This window comes from Phocoena phocoena, chromosome 6, assembly GCF_963924675.1.
Source record: "Phocoena phocoena chromosome 6, mPhoPho1.1, whole genome shotgun sequence".
NCBI classification, from domain to species: Eukaryota; Metazoa; Chordata; class Mammalia; order Artiodactyla; family Phocoenidae; genus Phocoena; species Phocoena phocoena.
This window is the reverse complement of record NC_089224.1, coordinates 82,608,958-82,623,320: the sequence shown is the minus strand read 5'-3', so window position 1 is coordinate 82,623,320 and position 14,363 is coordinate 82,608,958. Positions and strand designations below refer to the sequence as shown.

At 47.3% G+C, this 14,363-nt stretch overlaps 1 protein-coding gene across 1 annotated transcript in view; it reads right to left on the bottom strand.

Annotated features, from left to right (window-relative positions):
* The window catches only part of COL15A1 (collagen type XV alpha 1 chain), a 101,513-nt gene extending 93,167 nt beyond the window's left edge, over positions 1-8,346 (bottom strand). The window contains exons 1-2 of the mRNA XM_065879921.1: positions 8,336-8,346; positions 8,168-8,253 (exon numbers count right to left, since the gene is read on the bottom strand). Of these exons, the coding sequence (XP_065735993.1) occupies positions 8,168-8,253; positions 8,336-8,346 (97 nt within the window). The remainder of the gene's footprint in view (positions 1-8,167; positions 8,254-8,335) is intronic.
* Between the last annotated feature and the right edge of the window lie 6,017 nt (positions 8,347-14,363).

The following is a 14,363-nucleotide window of genomic DNA, read 5'->3' as shown; positions in this document are numbered from 1 at the left end:
CACTTTTGAAAGGAAGCCACTGGACTGCATTGCTTGTTCTCAACCCTGGCTGCACTTTAGAATCACACCAAGAGCATTTGAAACCTGCCCAAGACTGGACCCCAGGCATATTAGGAATCCTGGACGCGGGGAGGACTGGGCTTCAGATTCCTCTTGAATCCCCGAGGTGATTCTAAGGTGCAGCCAGGGTTGAGAACCACCAAGGTCCTTGTGACCTGAGCTCTTGCATTCTAATTTCCTGAAAAAGCCTCTTCTCCTCTAGCCCTACCACAAGGCCCGAGCCAAATGGATGAATGAATGGTAGGGGCGAGGGAGGAATCCCCAACTCCATTTAACTAAGGGCAGTTTGGAGCAGTAATGCTGGCACTGTCCCTTGCACTGTTGTCATTTTCTCCTTTCAGTTAGAAAAATAGCATCAGTGGACAAAGGTGCGGTAAGTTAGGTAGGTGTTCTCTTATGCTGTTGCAGGGAGTATGAATTACTATGCCTTTCCAAAAAAATGCAATGAAAGCCTTAAGAAAAAAAACGGGCAAGCACTAGACCCAACAGTTTGTTTTAGGAATTTGTGCTAGGAAATAGTCACAAGAATGGTCAAGTACAGAGCTACAAGAATAGGGTCATCACAATAGTGTTTATGGACGTAAACAACTGGAAACAGCCTAAAGGCCTAAAAGAGGCCTAGTTTAATTATGGGACATCCACATAATGAAATACTATTTCAATTACAAAGGATTTAGGGAAGAATATTCAATGTTCCAGCGGAAGTATCTAGATAATTGTTAAGGAAAAAAATGCCAAGCAACAAAATACAGTGTACAGAATGGTCTAGTCGCATTATAACATATGTGCACATTTAGGCACAGAAGATAAACTTGAAAAACAGTCCACCAAATGTTAGCAGGATTCATCTCTGAGTCATGCAAAAATAGGCAACTTTTTTAAACTCCTTTTTTTTTCCAACCTAGATTTTTACAATGACTATTATTTTTATTATCAAAATATTTTAATGTTACTGAAAACTATAAATCTCTTCTTTCAAAGCTTGCTTACCTCCCTCCGCCTCCTCCACCTTCTGGTGGAAATGGACATCCCTGCTTTAGTGTTGAAGAGGCTTGCTTGCACCCTCATTAGGACACTCAGGACAAGGTCCACAGCATTCAAGCCAGCTGCTGGTCCCTACTACTAGATTGTGAGTCCTTCCAGGATGGGCACTGGGTCCAGTGTGGCTCTTTAGTCACCCTGCCACCTATCCCAGTGGGCCTCAGAGAGGGCAGGCAGTCAGGAGACATGGGAGGAAGACAGAAATCTATAGTAGTAGCCAAAACACAGAACAGGGCAGATAGTTTTGAGGACTTCAGCAGACATTTGCTTTGGGAGGAGACTAGTTGCAAAGACCTCCTGGTGGTGGAGGGGGCTTTTAAGCTGGGCCTCATTTGAGTCCCTCAGTGATAGGAGGGGTGACTCCCAGACAGACCTAAGTCAGGGCTGCTCTCTGCAAGCCAGACTCTAGCCAAGCTCCCCAAACCAAAAAAGGGGCTGCCCTAACACCTGAAGTCAAGGGTCCTGCTCACTTAAGAGAGATATGAGGGCCCTCAGAACTGTTTACTGCCCTGTCCAGTTCTTTAAGTCATCCATGGCATGCAACAAGTGTGAAATGAATTGGACTGGATAAAGTTGGGTTGGGATGGATTACACTGGATTAGGTTGGGTTGGGTTGGGTTGGGTTGAGTTGATTCTGATTGGAGGTAAGGGGTGGGTTACACTCAATAGGTGACCTAGGCCTCATTCTTGCCTCATTAGATCTTGCCCGGGAAGAGGTCTGGGGTTTCTCGAGGTTCTGCTCTAACCCTAGACATTTTTCTCTTAAATTGGGGTAGCGGAGGAAGGTGGTCAGTCAGCAAACTGGGCCTCTCCAACACCTCTGACCCACCTCAGCTCCCTGGGCTCTGTGTCAACAGCAGTAGCTCAGGCCCTACAGCTGCTCCTCTGACTCTGAAGCCTTAGTTGCTCATCTGTTCTCCTCACTGCATATTAATGTCTTAAATTGAGTCTTATTGTTAAGATTGCCTTGCTTTTTATAACCCTCACCTGCCCACCACCACTATGACACTCCCACTATCCAGTTATATCATGAGAAAATTATGTGATAAATCAGTCTGTGCTAAGGAATTCATAGCTTAATGGAGGAAGCAGGGGTAACTTCCCTTACCAGATTTTAAAACACGTTACAAAGCAACAGTTATCAAGACCATGTGGGATTTTTTAAAAACAACACATACGCACAAGAAAGCAACCAATAGTATGTATAAAGATTCCACAAAAAAATTCTATTATTAAAAGAAAAATTTCATATGATAACCAGAAGCAATACTAGGATGGAGGAATAGTTTACATTTTAATTAGTATTTCAGGGAATCCTGGGTACCACTTTGGAAAAGAACTGAACTCAGAATACACTCTATGTAATCTATTTAATCAATGGTTCATTTTAAATGGATCAAGCTGTAGACATTCAAACAAAACTCGAAAATAAGCTCATATATTTAGCTAGCACAGAAAGATAAACGTGCAGCTTTTGACAAAATAGAGGCTTTCAGGAATAAGATGAGTGGGATAAGCTAGAAAATAAATTGTTTACACAAATAGATGTAATGAAAAGAAAAAGATAAAGAGCAAAGTAACATTAGTGTAAATTCCAGCCTAACCAGTTATTAAAGTCATTAAAGAAAAGAAAACTAAAAGCCCTATAACGTGCCCTGATTACTCAGCCATGGCCACTCCACAGCTGGCAGAGCCATGGAAGACTCAGGATGACTTAGACACTGCAGAGGACATGATAAATCGGTACATTCTCTCTAGACCACGGTCTGGACCTGCCCATTCATTCCCTCTTTGATTCATTGAAAGATTTGGGGAGCGTCCACTCTGTGCCAGGCCCTCTAGGTTCTGGGGTTCAGAGTCGGGCAAGGCCCAGTCCCCACCTCACAGAACTTCCTATGTAGTGGTGGGAGCAGACAAGTAATCAATGATCACGGTCCAGTCTGGGAAGCCCTGTGACTGAGAGATGGTGATATACAGTGTTAGCCCAGAGGAGAGACACTCAATATGCCTGGTAGAACAGGAGGACTTCCCAGAGAGGAATCTTAAAGGATGAATGACGGGGTGCCAGGTGAAAAAGGGGAAAGGCATTCTCAAGAAGGGACTGGCCCATGCAAAGACACAGAGGTGGGACAGTGAATATCTCATCCAGAAACCTGCCAGCGAGCGGCTGGTGTGAGCCCAAGTCAAGAGGGACATCGTGTGAGTAGAGAACAGGAGGTAGGCGGAGGCCAGACCACAAGGGGTACTTGGGGGCAAGGAGTATGACTCCATCCTAGGTACGTGGAGAACCCAGAGAGAGCAATTAAACTAAGGAGCGGCATGATTCAATTTGTATCTCAGAAAGATCCATCTAAATAGATAATAAGAACTATCCAACTAGTTCTGTTATTTGATGGGCAAATCTGTTTGAGGGATTCTAGTCAAAGGAAATAACCCCAAAAGAAAACAAAGGCCATTTGTCTGAAGATGTCCCAGCAGCACTATTTGTCATAATGACAAAATGGCCAAAGTCCACGTGGCCAACTCTGGATGAATGAGGCATGATCCACACCCTCAAGGTGCTCTCATAGGAAGGAGAGAGGAATAAACATACTGTCAGTACAGGGGGGACAGTGGCTGGTGCCTGGAGAGACAGGTGAAGGGCTGTGGCGGTTTAGTGATGAGAAAGCTTAGCTGGGGAGATCCAGGGAAGGCACCCTGGAAGAAGTGCCGTAAGCTGGGAGGTAGAATTAGGCCCTAAAGAGAAACAAGGCAAGGGAGTGTATTTTAGACAAGGGGATTCATCACACCTTGTGCAAAGTCAAGGAAACTGCAAAATCCCAAATATCCATGGGGAGCTGTGTGCAGCCTTAACTCTGCTTTAAAACATATAATGGCAGGACATTACGCCACTACAGGCATTCCTAACTTTAGAGAAAAACAGAAATTTAGCCAGTAATTAAAACACTACAATCATTCATATTCATCACAACTTCTAATGGTATGTGAGCAACATGAGCTCATTACAGGCTGGGGCACAGGTAAGGCGGGAGGCCAGTGATGTAAAATCTTAGGTGTGACTCTTACCCCTTTCTCTCTCACTCAGGAAAGCACATCAGCTGGCCACCAGCAAGAATGAGATGTTTAGAGGGAAAACCTGAACCTGCCCTGACTGGTACTCAGAGTTTCCCCCAAATGGCCAAGAAGCACATGAAGAGATGCTCAACATCATTGGTCATTCAGGAAATACAAATCAAAACCACAGTGAGATACCACTTCATACCCACTAAGATGGCTGTAATCTGAGAAGTAGAAAATAACAAGTGTTGGCAAGGACATGAAAAAATTGGAACCCTTGTACACTGCTGGTGGGAATGTGAAATGGTTCAGCCACTGTGGAGAATAGTTTAGGAGTTCCCCACAATTTAAGCATGGAATTATGATATAATCTCGCAATTCCACTGCTAGGTATACAACTGAAATAATTGAAAACAAGTACTCAAATCCATGTACCCAAATGTCATAAAAGCACTAATCATAATAGTCAAAAGGAGGAAACAGCCCAAAAGTCTCCATCAATGGAAGAATGGATAAACAAATTGCGGTAAACAACGGACTATTATCTGGCCATAAAAAAGTGAAGTCCTAATACATGCTCCAACATGGATGAACCTCAAAAACATTACGCTAAGTGAAAGAAATCAGATGCAAAAGGTCACATATTGTATGATTCCATTTATATGAAATATCCAAGACAGGCAAATCCATAGAGACAGAAAGCAGTTTCGTGGTTGCCACAGGCTGGTGGAGTGGGGATGGGGGGAATGGGGAGGGACTGCTTGATGGGAATGAAGCTTTCTTTGGAGTGATGAAAAGGTTTTGGAACTAGAGATGATGGCTGCACAACATTGAAAATGTACTAAATGCCACTGAATTGTCATTATGAAAATGGCTAGTTTTATGTTACGTGAATTTCACCTCGCTTTAAAAAAGTAAATCAAGATATCCAAATGTCCAATACATATACGAAAAGGTAATCGACTTAATAATCAGGAAAACATACATTAAGACGACAGTAAGATTCTAACGTGCACCCATTAGAACTGCTGGAGTTAAGCAGTTCTACTGCTGACAACACCACTGTGCTGTCAACACCAAGTGCTGGTGAGGAGGTGAAGAAACAGAGGCTCTCCTACCAGCTTGACGGCCGTGAGCCCCGGCACAACCATAGTGGAAGCCGTGCTGCCATTGTTCATTTGGAGGGCCTGCCTACCCTGTCGGCCAGCACCGCACTTCCACGTGTACAACCAACGGAAATGTGTGCACATGTGCACAAAGAGACGTGGACAAACAGCATGTCAGAGACACGCTACAATATTAGCCCCAAATGGAAACCACCCAAATGTCATTGGAAAAAAATGGATAAACAATGGACAGTAAATTAATACAGTGGGATACTGTACAGAAAGGAAGATGAATTAACTACAGTGAAATGCAACAGCATAAATGAATCTCAAAACTTAATATTCAGGGAGAGAAGCCAGACACCAAAGGAGACACCCCACATGTATAAAGCTCAAAAAAAAAGAAAAACTGAACCTCAGAATTTGGGGATCCATGCTTAGGTACTAACGTTATTTTCTAAAAGGAAGGAAGGAATCACCATAAAAGTCAAGGGGATGGTTACCTCTGAGGGGAGGGAGGGAATAATCACAGCCAAGGGGCACAGGAGAGCTTCTGGGGGCTATTCCATTTCTTGACCCACTTACATGAAAGTTTGCTTTGTGAGAAATCATGGGACTGTATTTTTGTGCTCACTTTTCTGAATAGATGTTATATTTCACAATAAAACAGTTTAAAGAAAAGTAGATCATTTGCACATATTAACATTTTGTAATCAGGAACAAATTAGTTATGACACCACTGCCCCTGTCTCACAACAATTTCCTTATCTTCTAAAAGAGCAGGCATTCCAGTGACACTGTAACCTTACCAGCTCAGCCCTCGCCCACTAGGGGCACAAGGATTGATGCGAGGGATAAGGGGCCAACTGACAAGGGTCTCTTTAAACAGGGTGAGCCAGAAAACCCTCAGGAGCTGAGAAGCCTGGGGTCTCTGGACCACGTTTCCTCATCTGAAGCACAGTCCCAGTACCCAGCTCCTGGAGTGATTGTGATGATTGAGTGAATGAAGGATGAACATATCACACATATGAAGTGGTTTACAAGTGTTAGCCTTATTAAACGTCATGCCAGATTTAGTTTACAGGAGGATATTTCAGGTCTAGAAAGATTCTCCCCTCGAGGGACACTGAATATCCATCAATCACCCATCAGTAATGGGTATGTCTAACTTTAGAGAAAACCAAAAGTTTAGCCAGTAATTAAAACACTACGATCATTCATTCTTCTCCTGAGGGTTTCCTGGCACTCCCTTTTTACATTAAGGATAGGCACAGGACTTCCTCTGTGTTAGAAAAACAGCCCTGACCTGGCATCCAGAGAGCCAGCCTACAAACGCAGGAGGAGAAAGAAACACCAAATTTTCTTTCCCCAGACCTTCTTCATTTTGGGGGTGGGGTTGCAGCAGAGTTCACAAAGACCACAGAGCCTGAAGCTGCCCTCTGCCGCTGAGTTGGCAGTACCTCATATTACATGCAAAACTGCAACGTTCCGACACGGGCCACGGTGCTGAGAAGCCAAAACTGTGCTCCAGCTGCCCTTTGGTCTGCAAGAAATGCCAGGCTGGATGCTCTGGCAGGAAAAGTTGTCATTGTGTTTGAGTCTTGCTCCCAAGTAGGCAAGGGTCTGGGCTCTCCCAGGCTTCCTTCAGCACACAAAGAGTTAACCATGGCCACCCAACATCCTCAGTTTCCTTCACAGAGACAGAGGTTGTGTTCATCACCGCCCCCCCAGACCCTGTCTCCCAGCACACTTATTCTATGGAGACTGTGCACTAATCTCCTAAATCCAAAAGCAGTCCGAGGCTACTATTTGGAGAGCGGTAGCTCTCCTACAAAACTGCATGGAGAAAGGGCTGAGCAGGGAAGGACCAGAGTCTAGAGACCTTGGCACCCAAGCCCTGCCTTTTGCACAGGCCAGTTCCTAAGCCTCTCTCACCCTGAGTGTCCTCTTCTGTAAAAATGTCTGCATTGCTTTCCAACACAGCTATTGCAAGGATCAACCTGTAGTTTCGATCACTTATTTTGTGCCCAGTATGTGCCATGGTGTGGAAAGCATATTATTTCTAATATCTCTTTTAATCTGCACAGCATTCCTAGGAGGAAAGGCCGTCTAAGTATTCCCCTTTTTTGGATGGGGAAACTGAGGCAAAGAGTGGTGAAATTCATTGTCCAATGGCACCTAACACAGCCACAATTCAAGCCCAGGAAGCCTGAACACACTTTAACTCAAAACTGTTTTAACTCAGACTCCACTAGTCATGCAACCGCCTCTGGGTCCTGGTGGGGAAAGTGAGGCCTGGGAACAGAAGGTACCAGATCCCCTGGTCCCCAGTCCATAGCTCTTCCCATCATGCATGGAGCTACTGCCCACGATGGATGGAGTGGACTCTCCAGGTAACTCAGGGCTAAGTTGGCATCAGGGCAATTCAGTCCCGTTATTTCTTGCGCGGCAAAGCGCCAGGTGTCTCAGCTGGCAGTCGTGCTTCCGCACCTGTGTACAGAGAGGGCACCAGCTCTGCCCTTACAATGAGCCAGCCAGCACGCGCGACCTGAGCGCGGGCCCTGGGTGAGCTGGAGCTAACTGTCCCTGCGGAGCCGCTGGCGCTCTCACTGGGCTTCCGAAGTCCCCCTCTGCCCAAGATTGGAAGGGCTGCGCCCAGCTCAGACACCTCGGGTGCCCGGACAGCGCTCCACCCGCTCCGGCCGCCCAGAGACTCCCATTCGCCTCTCAAACCCCCGGCAGCGCCCGGGGAAGCCGTGGCAGAACCACCAGTGCGCACCGAGAGGCGAGGACTCCCTTTTATGTCCAGGAATGAGGCGCGCACCGCAGCTGCGCCCGCAGCCAAAACCAACTTCCCCCAGGTGCGGAGGTAGCCGATGCCACCCTCGGGCCGGGCCGCTTACCTGTCGCGGAGCGGGTCCGGGTGACAGCGGGGAGAAGCACGGAGATGGAAAGCAGCCACAGCAGGCGCCAACACTGCGTGTCCCTCCTGCGAGAAGTGGCGGAGAGAGAGAAAGTGAGGCGGTCGGGAGGGGCCGGGGGGAGCCGGGGCCCGGGGCAGCGAGTCCTACCTTTGCGCCATCCCGCAGTTCCGCGAGCCTCCGAGGGCACCGGGCCGCCGAGCTCCACGGACGGCGACGGGCTCTGCGCGCGGGCCGCTCGCCCTTCCTGCCGGGAACAAAGGCGGCGCTGGGCAGGGGCAGCGGCAACGGCAGCGACGGGCAGGATCCGGCCCGCGCCCTGAGTCACCCGCGCTCTGAAACCCGACTCTGCCGCGCCCTGCGGTCCCCCGTGCGCTGCGCCGCGCCCCACCTCGGGCAGTGCCGCAGCGGCGCACTCACGTCCCGTGGCTCTTGGCCGCGCTGACCACCTCCCCACGCCACTCACCCCCTCGACAGATGCGCGCCCCCCAGCCGTGGCTTCCACCCGGCTGGCCTTGTGTAACCGAGAAAAGCCCCGCGCCCGCGCTCTTGTGGGTCAGAGGGCAGCTCCCTCCGGCCCTCACGTCTGTGCCTGTCCGGGCTGCTCCGCAGACAAAGCACTCTCTTTACGGGCCAATGAAATCCTCTCACCAGCCCAGAAAGGCTGGAATCGCTCTGATTTCCCTAAATGACAATGAAGAAACTGAGGCTCAGAGAGACGCAGTGAATGTCCCAAATTCACACAGCTGGATTGGGCTCCTGACTGCTGTACCCCGCCCTGCACGCTTGACACACAACCCCCTTGAATGCCCAGGAATGGCCCCCTTGGGGCGGCATAAGTGATTCATGTAAATAAACGCAGCAAAGAGAACCCTAATAAAATTTTAAAATTTATCTACTATTGCAAGGTTTTCCTCTTTATACCTTGCCGGCACCACCATCCTCCACCACCAGAATGTAAGCTCCAGAAGGGCAAGAATTTATATTTGTTTCGTTCTCTGTCTAAAATAGTACCTGGCAGTAGGAGATGCCAATAAACAGGGGACGAATGAAGGAACACAATTCTTAGGTGAGATACCACTCCAGGCACTGTGATGACCGGGGACAGAAGAACCAGTCTCAGCCTACAGAAGCACACATGGGTAGTGTGCATGGTTGGCAGGGAGGGAGCAGAGGGCAGACTATTCCACCTCTACAGATCTTAGCATAGGGCCTGGCACTGGCCAAACCCTCAAATGGTGGCTTTTTTTTTTTTTGGCGATACGCGGGCCTCTCACTGTTGTGGCCTCTTCCGTTGCGGAGCACAGGCTCTGGACGCGCAGGCTCAGCGGCCATGGCTCACGGGCCCAGCCGCTCCGCGGCATGTGGGATCTTCCCGGACCGGGGCACGAACCCGTGTCCCCTGCATCGGCAGGCGGACTCTCAACCACTGCGCCACCAGGGAAGCCCGGTGGCTTTTTATTATTATGATTACCACCAGGCCCAGTAGTGTAAGATATCTGGGGGAGATGAGGCACCACTGAGATCAGCTGAGACCTGGAGAGTTCTGAAGCCAGGCAGGCCCAGGGGCGTCTCTTCCTGGTGCACCAAGCAGCCACAGTGCTGTCACTCTGTGGTCAGTTCCTGGTGTTCCTTTCTAGATGGCAAGTCACCACCCGCAGAGATGGGATGGGGATGGACATGGTAGCTAACATTTATTGAGTGCTGATTGTGTCCTGGCCCTGTGCTAAATGCTTTACTCATGACAATCAATTCCCACAACAGCCCTGGATAGGTGATACTTCAATGATCCTTATTTCATAGATGAGGAAGCTGAGGTTTAAAATGTGCCCAAGCTAGTGCATGACAGGTACCAACACCCATGCTCTTCACCACTCCATCACACTACCTGTCTGTGAACAAGAGGATTACACCCATTTCCCCACCCTTGAAAGCAAAATTGCACTGGAGATAATGGTGCACTCATGCATGAAGGGGTTAATGCCAGCACGGGCAGTGAGGGCTCCAGAGGGAGCTCTGGCCTGGGGTCAGGAGCCTGGATTCCAGTCCAGTTCTGGCCCTAGCTGCAGAGTGAAGTTGGGCAAATTCTTGTGTGACTTTTTATTTCTTCATCTATAAAATGGACGTAATGATCCTGCTGTGGGTGGGTGGCTGGAATGTCGATGAAATCACTTGGATGCCACAGTGCTCTGTCCACTGTAAAGTGCTGTACAGATGTGAGGGGTCAGCTCTGGGATTAATGCACACAGTCTTCAAAAAAGAAAGAAAAACCAGCATGGTCTGGAGAAGGCAGGAGAGGCTTCAGCCCGGTAGTGAAGTTAACCCAGACTCTGGGGTCTATGGAGGGTTTGCAGGCGGGAAGGGGGGTGCAAATAGGAGGGAGGGGAAATGCAGCTCTAGAGCTAGGATGGCCCCACATGAAGCTAACACAAAAGGCAAAGTGCATTCTAACAAAACGGTTAGGCTTCTTTCTTATTCTGTGAATATGAATTCTTCTCCCACTTGCAGCCATGCTGTGCTGGACATACCTTATTTTATTATGAATTACTAACCGTAAAGAATTTGCCTTATTAGTTCTATATCTTTTATTGCTTATAAAGTACCACATCAACTGGGAATGTAATTGATTTTCTTAGAACTATAGGAGATATGTATATGTATAGCTGATTCACTTTGTTATACAGCAGAAACTAACACACAATTGTAAAGCAATTACACTCCAATAAAGATGTTAAAAAAAAGAAAGAACTAGAATTCTACATTGCTTCGAAAGAGCCACATCAACTATGATTATATAATAGTTCTATTGTCCTATTTGATGCTTAAAACCACAGGTTGTGAACTGGTGGCCGTGGGCTCAATTTGTCCCACAGATATGTTTTGTCCAGCCTGCCTGGTGTCAACCTCCAAATTAAATTAGTTAGCAATATATTTGATAATTAGTTGATTTTACATTAAAATCCAGAATTCTGGCTTCTTTTTAAATTTTTGGAAAATCTGGCAACATGGGGCTTGCATTCCCTGTGCCAGTGATTGATTTGCATGAAAAGCGGGTGGCTGCCTTCAGTCAAGGCCATGTTCTCCAGTTTGCCATGATCCCTACCATCCCTATTGTTCCCCAACACCAAGCCTAAGAATCATTTGCCATTTCTTATCACATATGCACTCTGCCTTTTCTTATAAGAAAGAGAAAAGTGGAATAGATTGAGCATTCATATCTCAGTGAGAAATGGGGGGAAAACATATATAGACAGAGAAGGGGAGCATGTTTCAAGAAAGATGTGGAAGAACATATTTCTACATGTTTAATATACAAATTAAGAATACCTACATTGAAAAAATGAAAACTAAAATGCCGTGATGAAAAAACCTGGTCCCCCTCAGTTATGCATGTTACCTGATGGATGAAAGGATAGCTGTATTTTGATTGGTGGGCTTGATTGTGGTCCAATTTATCAGTCCAAGATACATATGCATAAATCAGCAGTTTCCTTTATTATTCTGACAGGGAAGTCATTTGTGCACATTTCATAGTTTGTTGGTTCTGTGTAAGTATCTGATAATATCTAATTCACTAGAATCTAAAGATATAAGTCCCCAGAGCACACTTCTTTCCTACAAAGGACTGGAAATGGATGCATGTTAATATTGTTAATTTTGTACCTATTTCACCTGGGAAGCCAGATCATGTTCCTAGGTAATCAGGGCTCTCATTTTTAAAGTTGGGCCTGGAGGTGGGAACTGTGAACTCAGACTGATGGAGGACAGGGAGGGCATCCGGCCTGGAAGCTGAAGGGGGACCAAATGGTCCCAGCTGCCGGTGTGGGAGGGATGGGGGCAGGATGCCAAGCAAGACGTTTCGCCTCCTGCCAGACTGTGTTTTGAGGGTTTAAGCGATTTCCTTCTATTCAATATGAAGTTGTAGAAATAGCCAAGAGGAAGCTTTGTGTCATATTGGAGCTGGTCTAAATTGTTTACCACGGCTTCAGTACAATCTGCGAGATCGGGACGTGTGGAGGTGGGGGGATCTATGTCCCAGCTCTTGACGGACTCAACTAAATTAACGGGCTGTTCCATTTTCCTATAAACCACCCAACTGTCCCAGTAAACTCAATCTCCAAAAGCATTCTCCGGACTGTCTCAAGCAGCTGGAAGGGGCACAAAAATCAGTGAGAAGCATCCCAGGTTGTGGTTTAGGAAGAAGTTACGAAGAACATAGCGCATGTCTTTCTGAACATGTTTCCTCGAGACGTGGGGACACGTGAGGAGCTGTGGTGGGGAAGTTCACAGGAGACACTCAAAGCTTGCATCTTCATCTGGTTTCAGGAGCAGAAAAAGCAGAATAGACCTAACTAGCTGACTAGAAAAGAATTAACTGGAATATCCAGAGAAAAGGGCTGCCCTTTGGGTAAACAAGAGAAAACAATGACAGTGTAATCCCACAAGTGCCTTCCACGGAGGATGCTTTTGTTCTGATGAGCACCCTGATGTGTCTGGCTATGCCAAGGGAGACCATGGGCTACTAAGAGCTGATTTGTTCCACATGAGAGATGAATATGAAAATCTGACAATCCTAGTGGGACAAGAAAAAAAAAGGAGGGAGGGTGTGTCAAACACCTCTTAGGTGCCACTGCCAGTGCCCGTCCCTACCCTCTGCCTCCATCATTTATGTGCACCATAGGCAAGGTCATCCAGCTGCCAGCAACTGCTTCCCTTCACCTGAGCACTTTCTCTGGCTGCTGGAGCCTGCTCTGCCCACAGCATAGCGGACTGGAAGTGCTACGGAATCAGTGCTGACCCCCCAGCTGCTCTCAACCAGTGGCTGACAGGATAAAAACCTGGGCTCCCTTTCCCATTTGGTGGGAACGTCTAGACACCCAGAGTCCCCATCCCCGTCACAGCCCCTTGCCCCTTACCCACACTGAGCACCTCTCCCTTCCTGCCCAGGGCCTCCCTGCAGATGCTGACCTCTGACACACTGCCTAATCCACTCGGCCCGGGCAACCTGGAAGTGCAGGAGAAATAACACCACACAAAGCAAATATTTAGCCAATGGAAGCCAGCAAATACATTTCTCTCCCTTCTTCAACCAGATGCACCGTCCTGAGAAAGTCATTTATACGCCATCTGAGAGATGCTCTCACAAGACCGAGTGATCAATCATCTAATGCCTCTCATTGGCTCTTCCTCCTTCCCTGCCTCACTTCTCTTTTCTTCACTTCTGCTCCCTAGGATTTTACTCCCTAATACCAAAGAGGCACCTAAGACTAACACCTGAGTGACCCAGGATAAGCTAGGTGGTGGAGTTTATCTCTCACACTCATGATCTTAACAGGGTTTCTAGAGTGGTTGTCACCTCCATCTCACCAGGTCCCATTAGCATGATGTTACCAAATAGGGGACCAGCATTATGATCTGTGTCATATTAGGATGACAAGGCCCCTATGGACTATAGTATAACAGAGAACAGGAGAGTTAACATAGCCCTGGAGCCAAAAAATGAACCTGGACTATTCTTCTTGCCATATGAAAGCAAATTGCTTTTGATTTCCCCCTGCATAGAGACGGTGACTGCATTTGCCAGATCATGGTGCATCCCAAGTGTCAAAGGTTGTATTGATATATTCCAGTAGCTACCACATCTGACATGGCAGCTTCAATTGAGGCTACCATCTGGCCAAGTTTATAGCAATCCACTATTATCCACCACAATCCATTTGGTTTTTCAAAGGCCATTCAGGAGAATTCGTGGAAATACAATGGGACCCACTACCCCTGCACCATGTAACTGTTAATAGTAGCTCTAAACTCTGCAATATTTGCTGGGATGTGGTATTGCTTCTGATTTACTCTAGGAGGTAGAAAAAGGAAGGTAGTTTCAAGGACTTCCACTAGACCTTTTCGTAAGTCAGGTAGCTAATACAAAGGTTCTGCCAGAAGCTAAGTATCATGTGATTACATAGAGGAATGGGCACAAAATGTGTTGGTCTTTGTATCTCACAATGCTCACCAGAGAGCATCCATCACAGAGGAGACAGGCAACAACCGGGTGGACAGAGTGGCTCATCCTGTGGATATTAGCTAGCCTCTTGCCCTGGTGACCCCAGGGCTGACATGGTGGAGCCTTAAGAAGAGTGACAGTGATGGCCAGGGTAAATGTTAGGCAACGGCTCAAGAA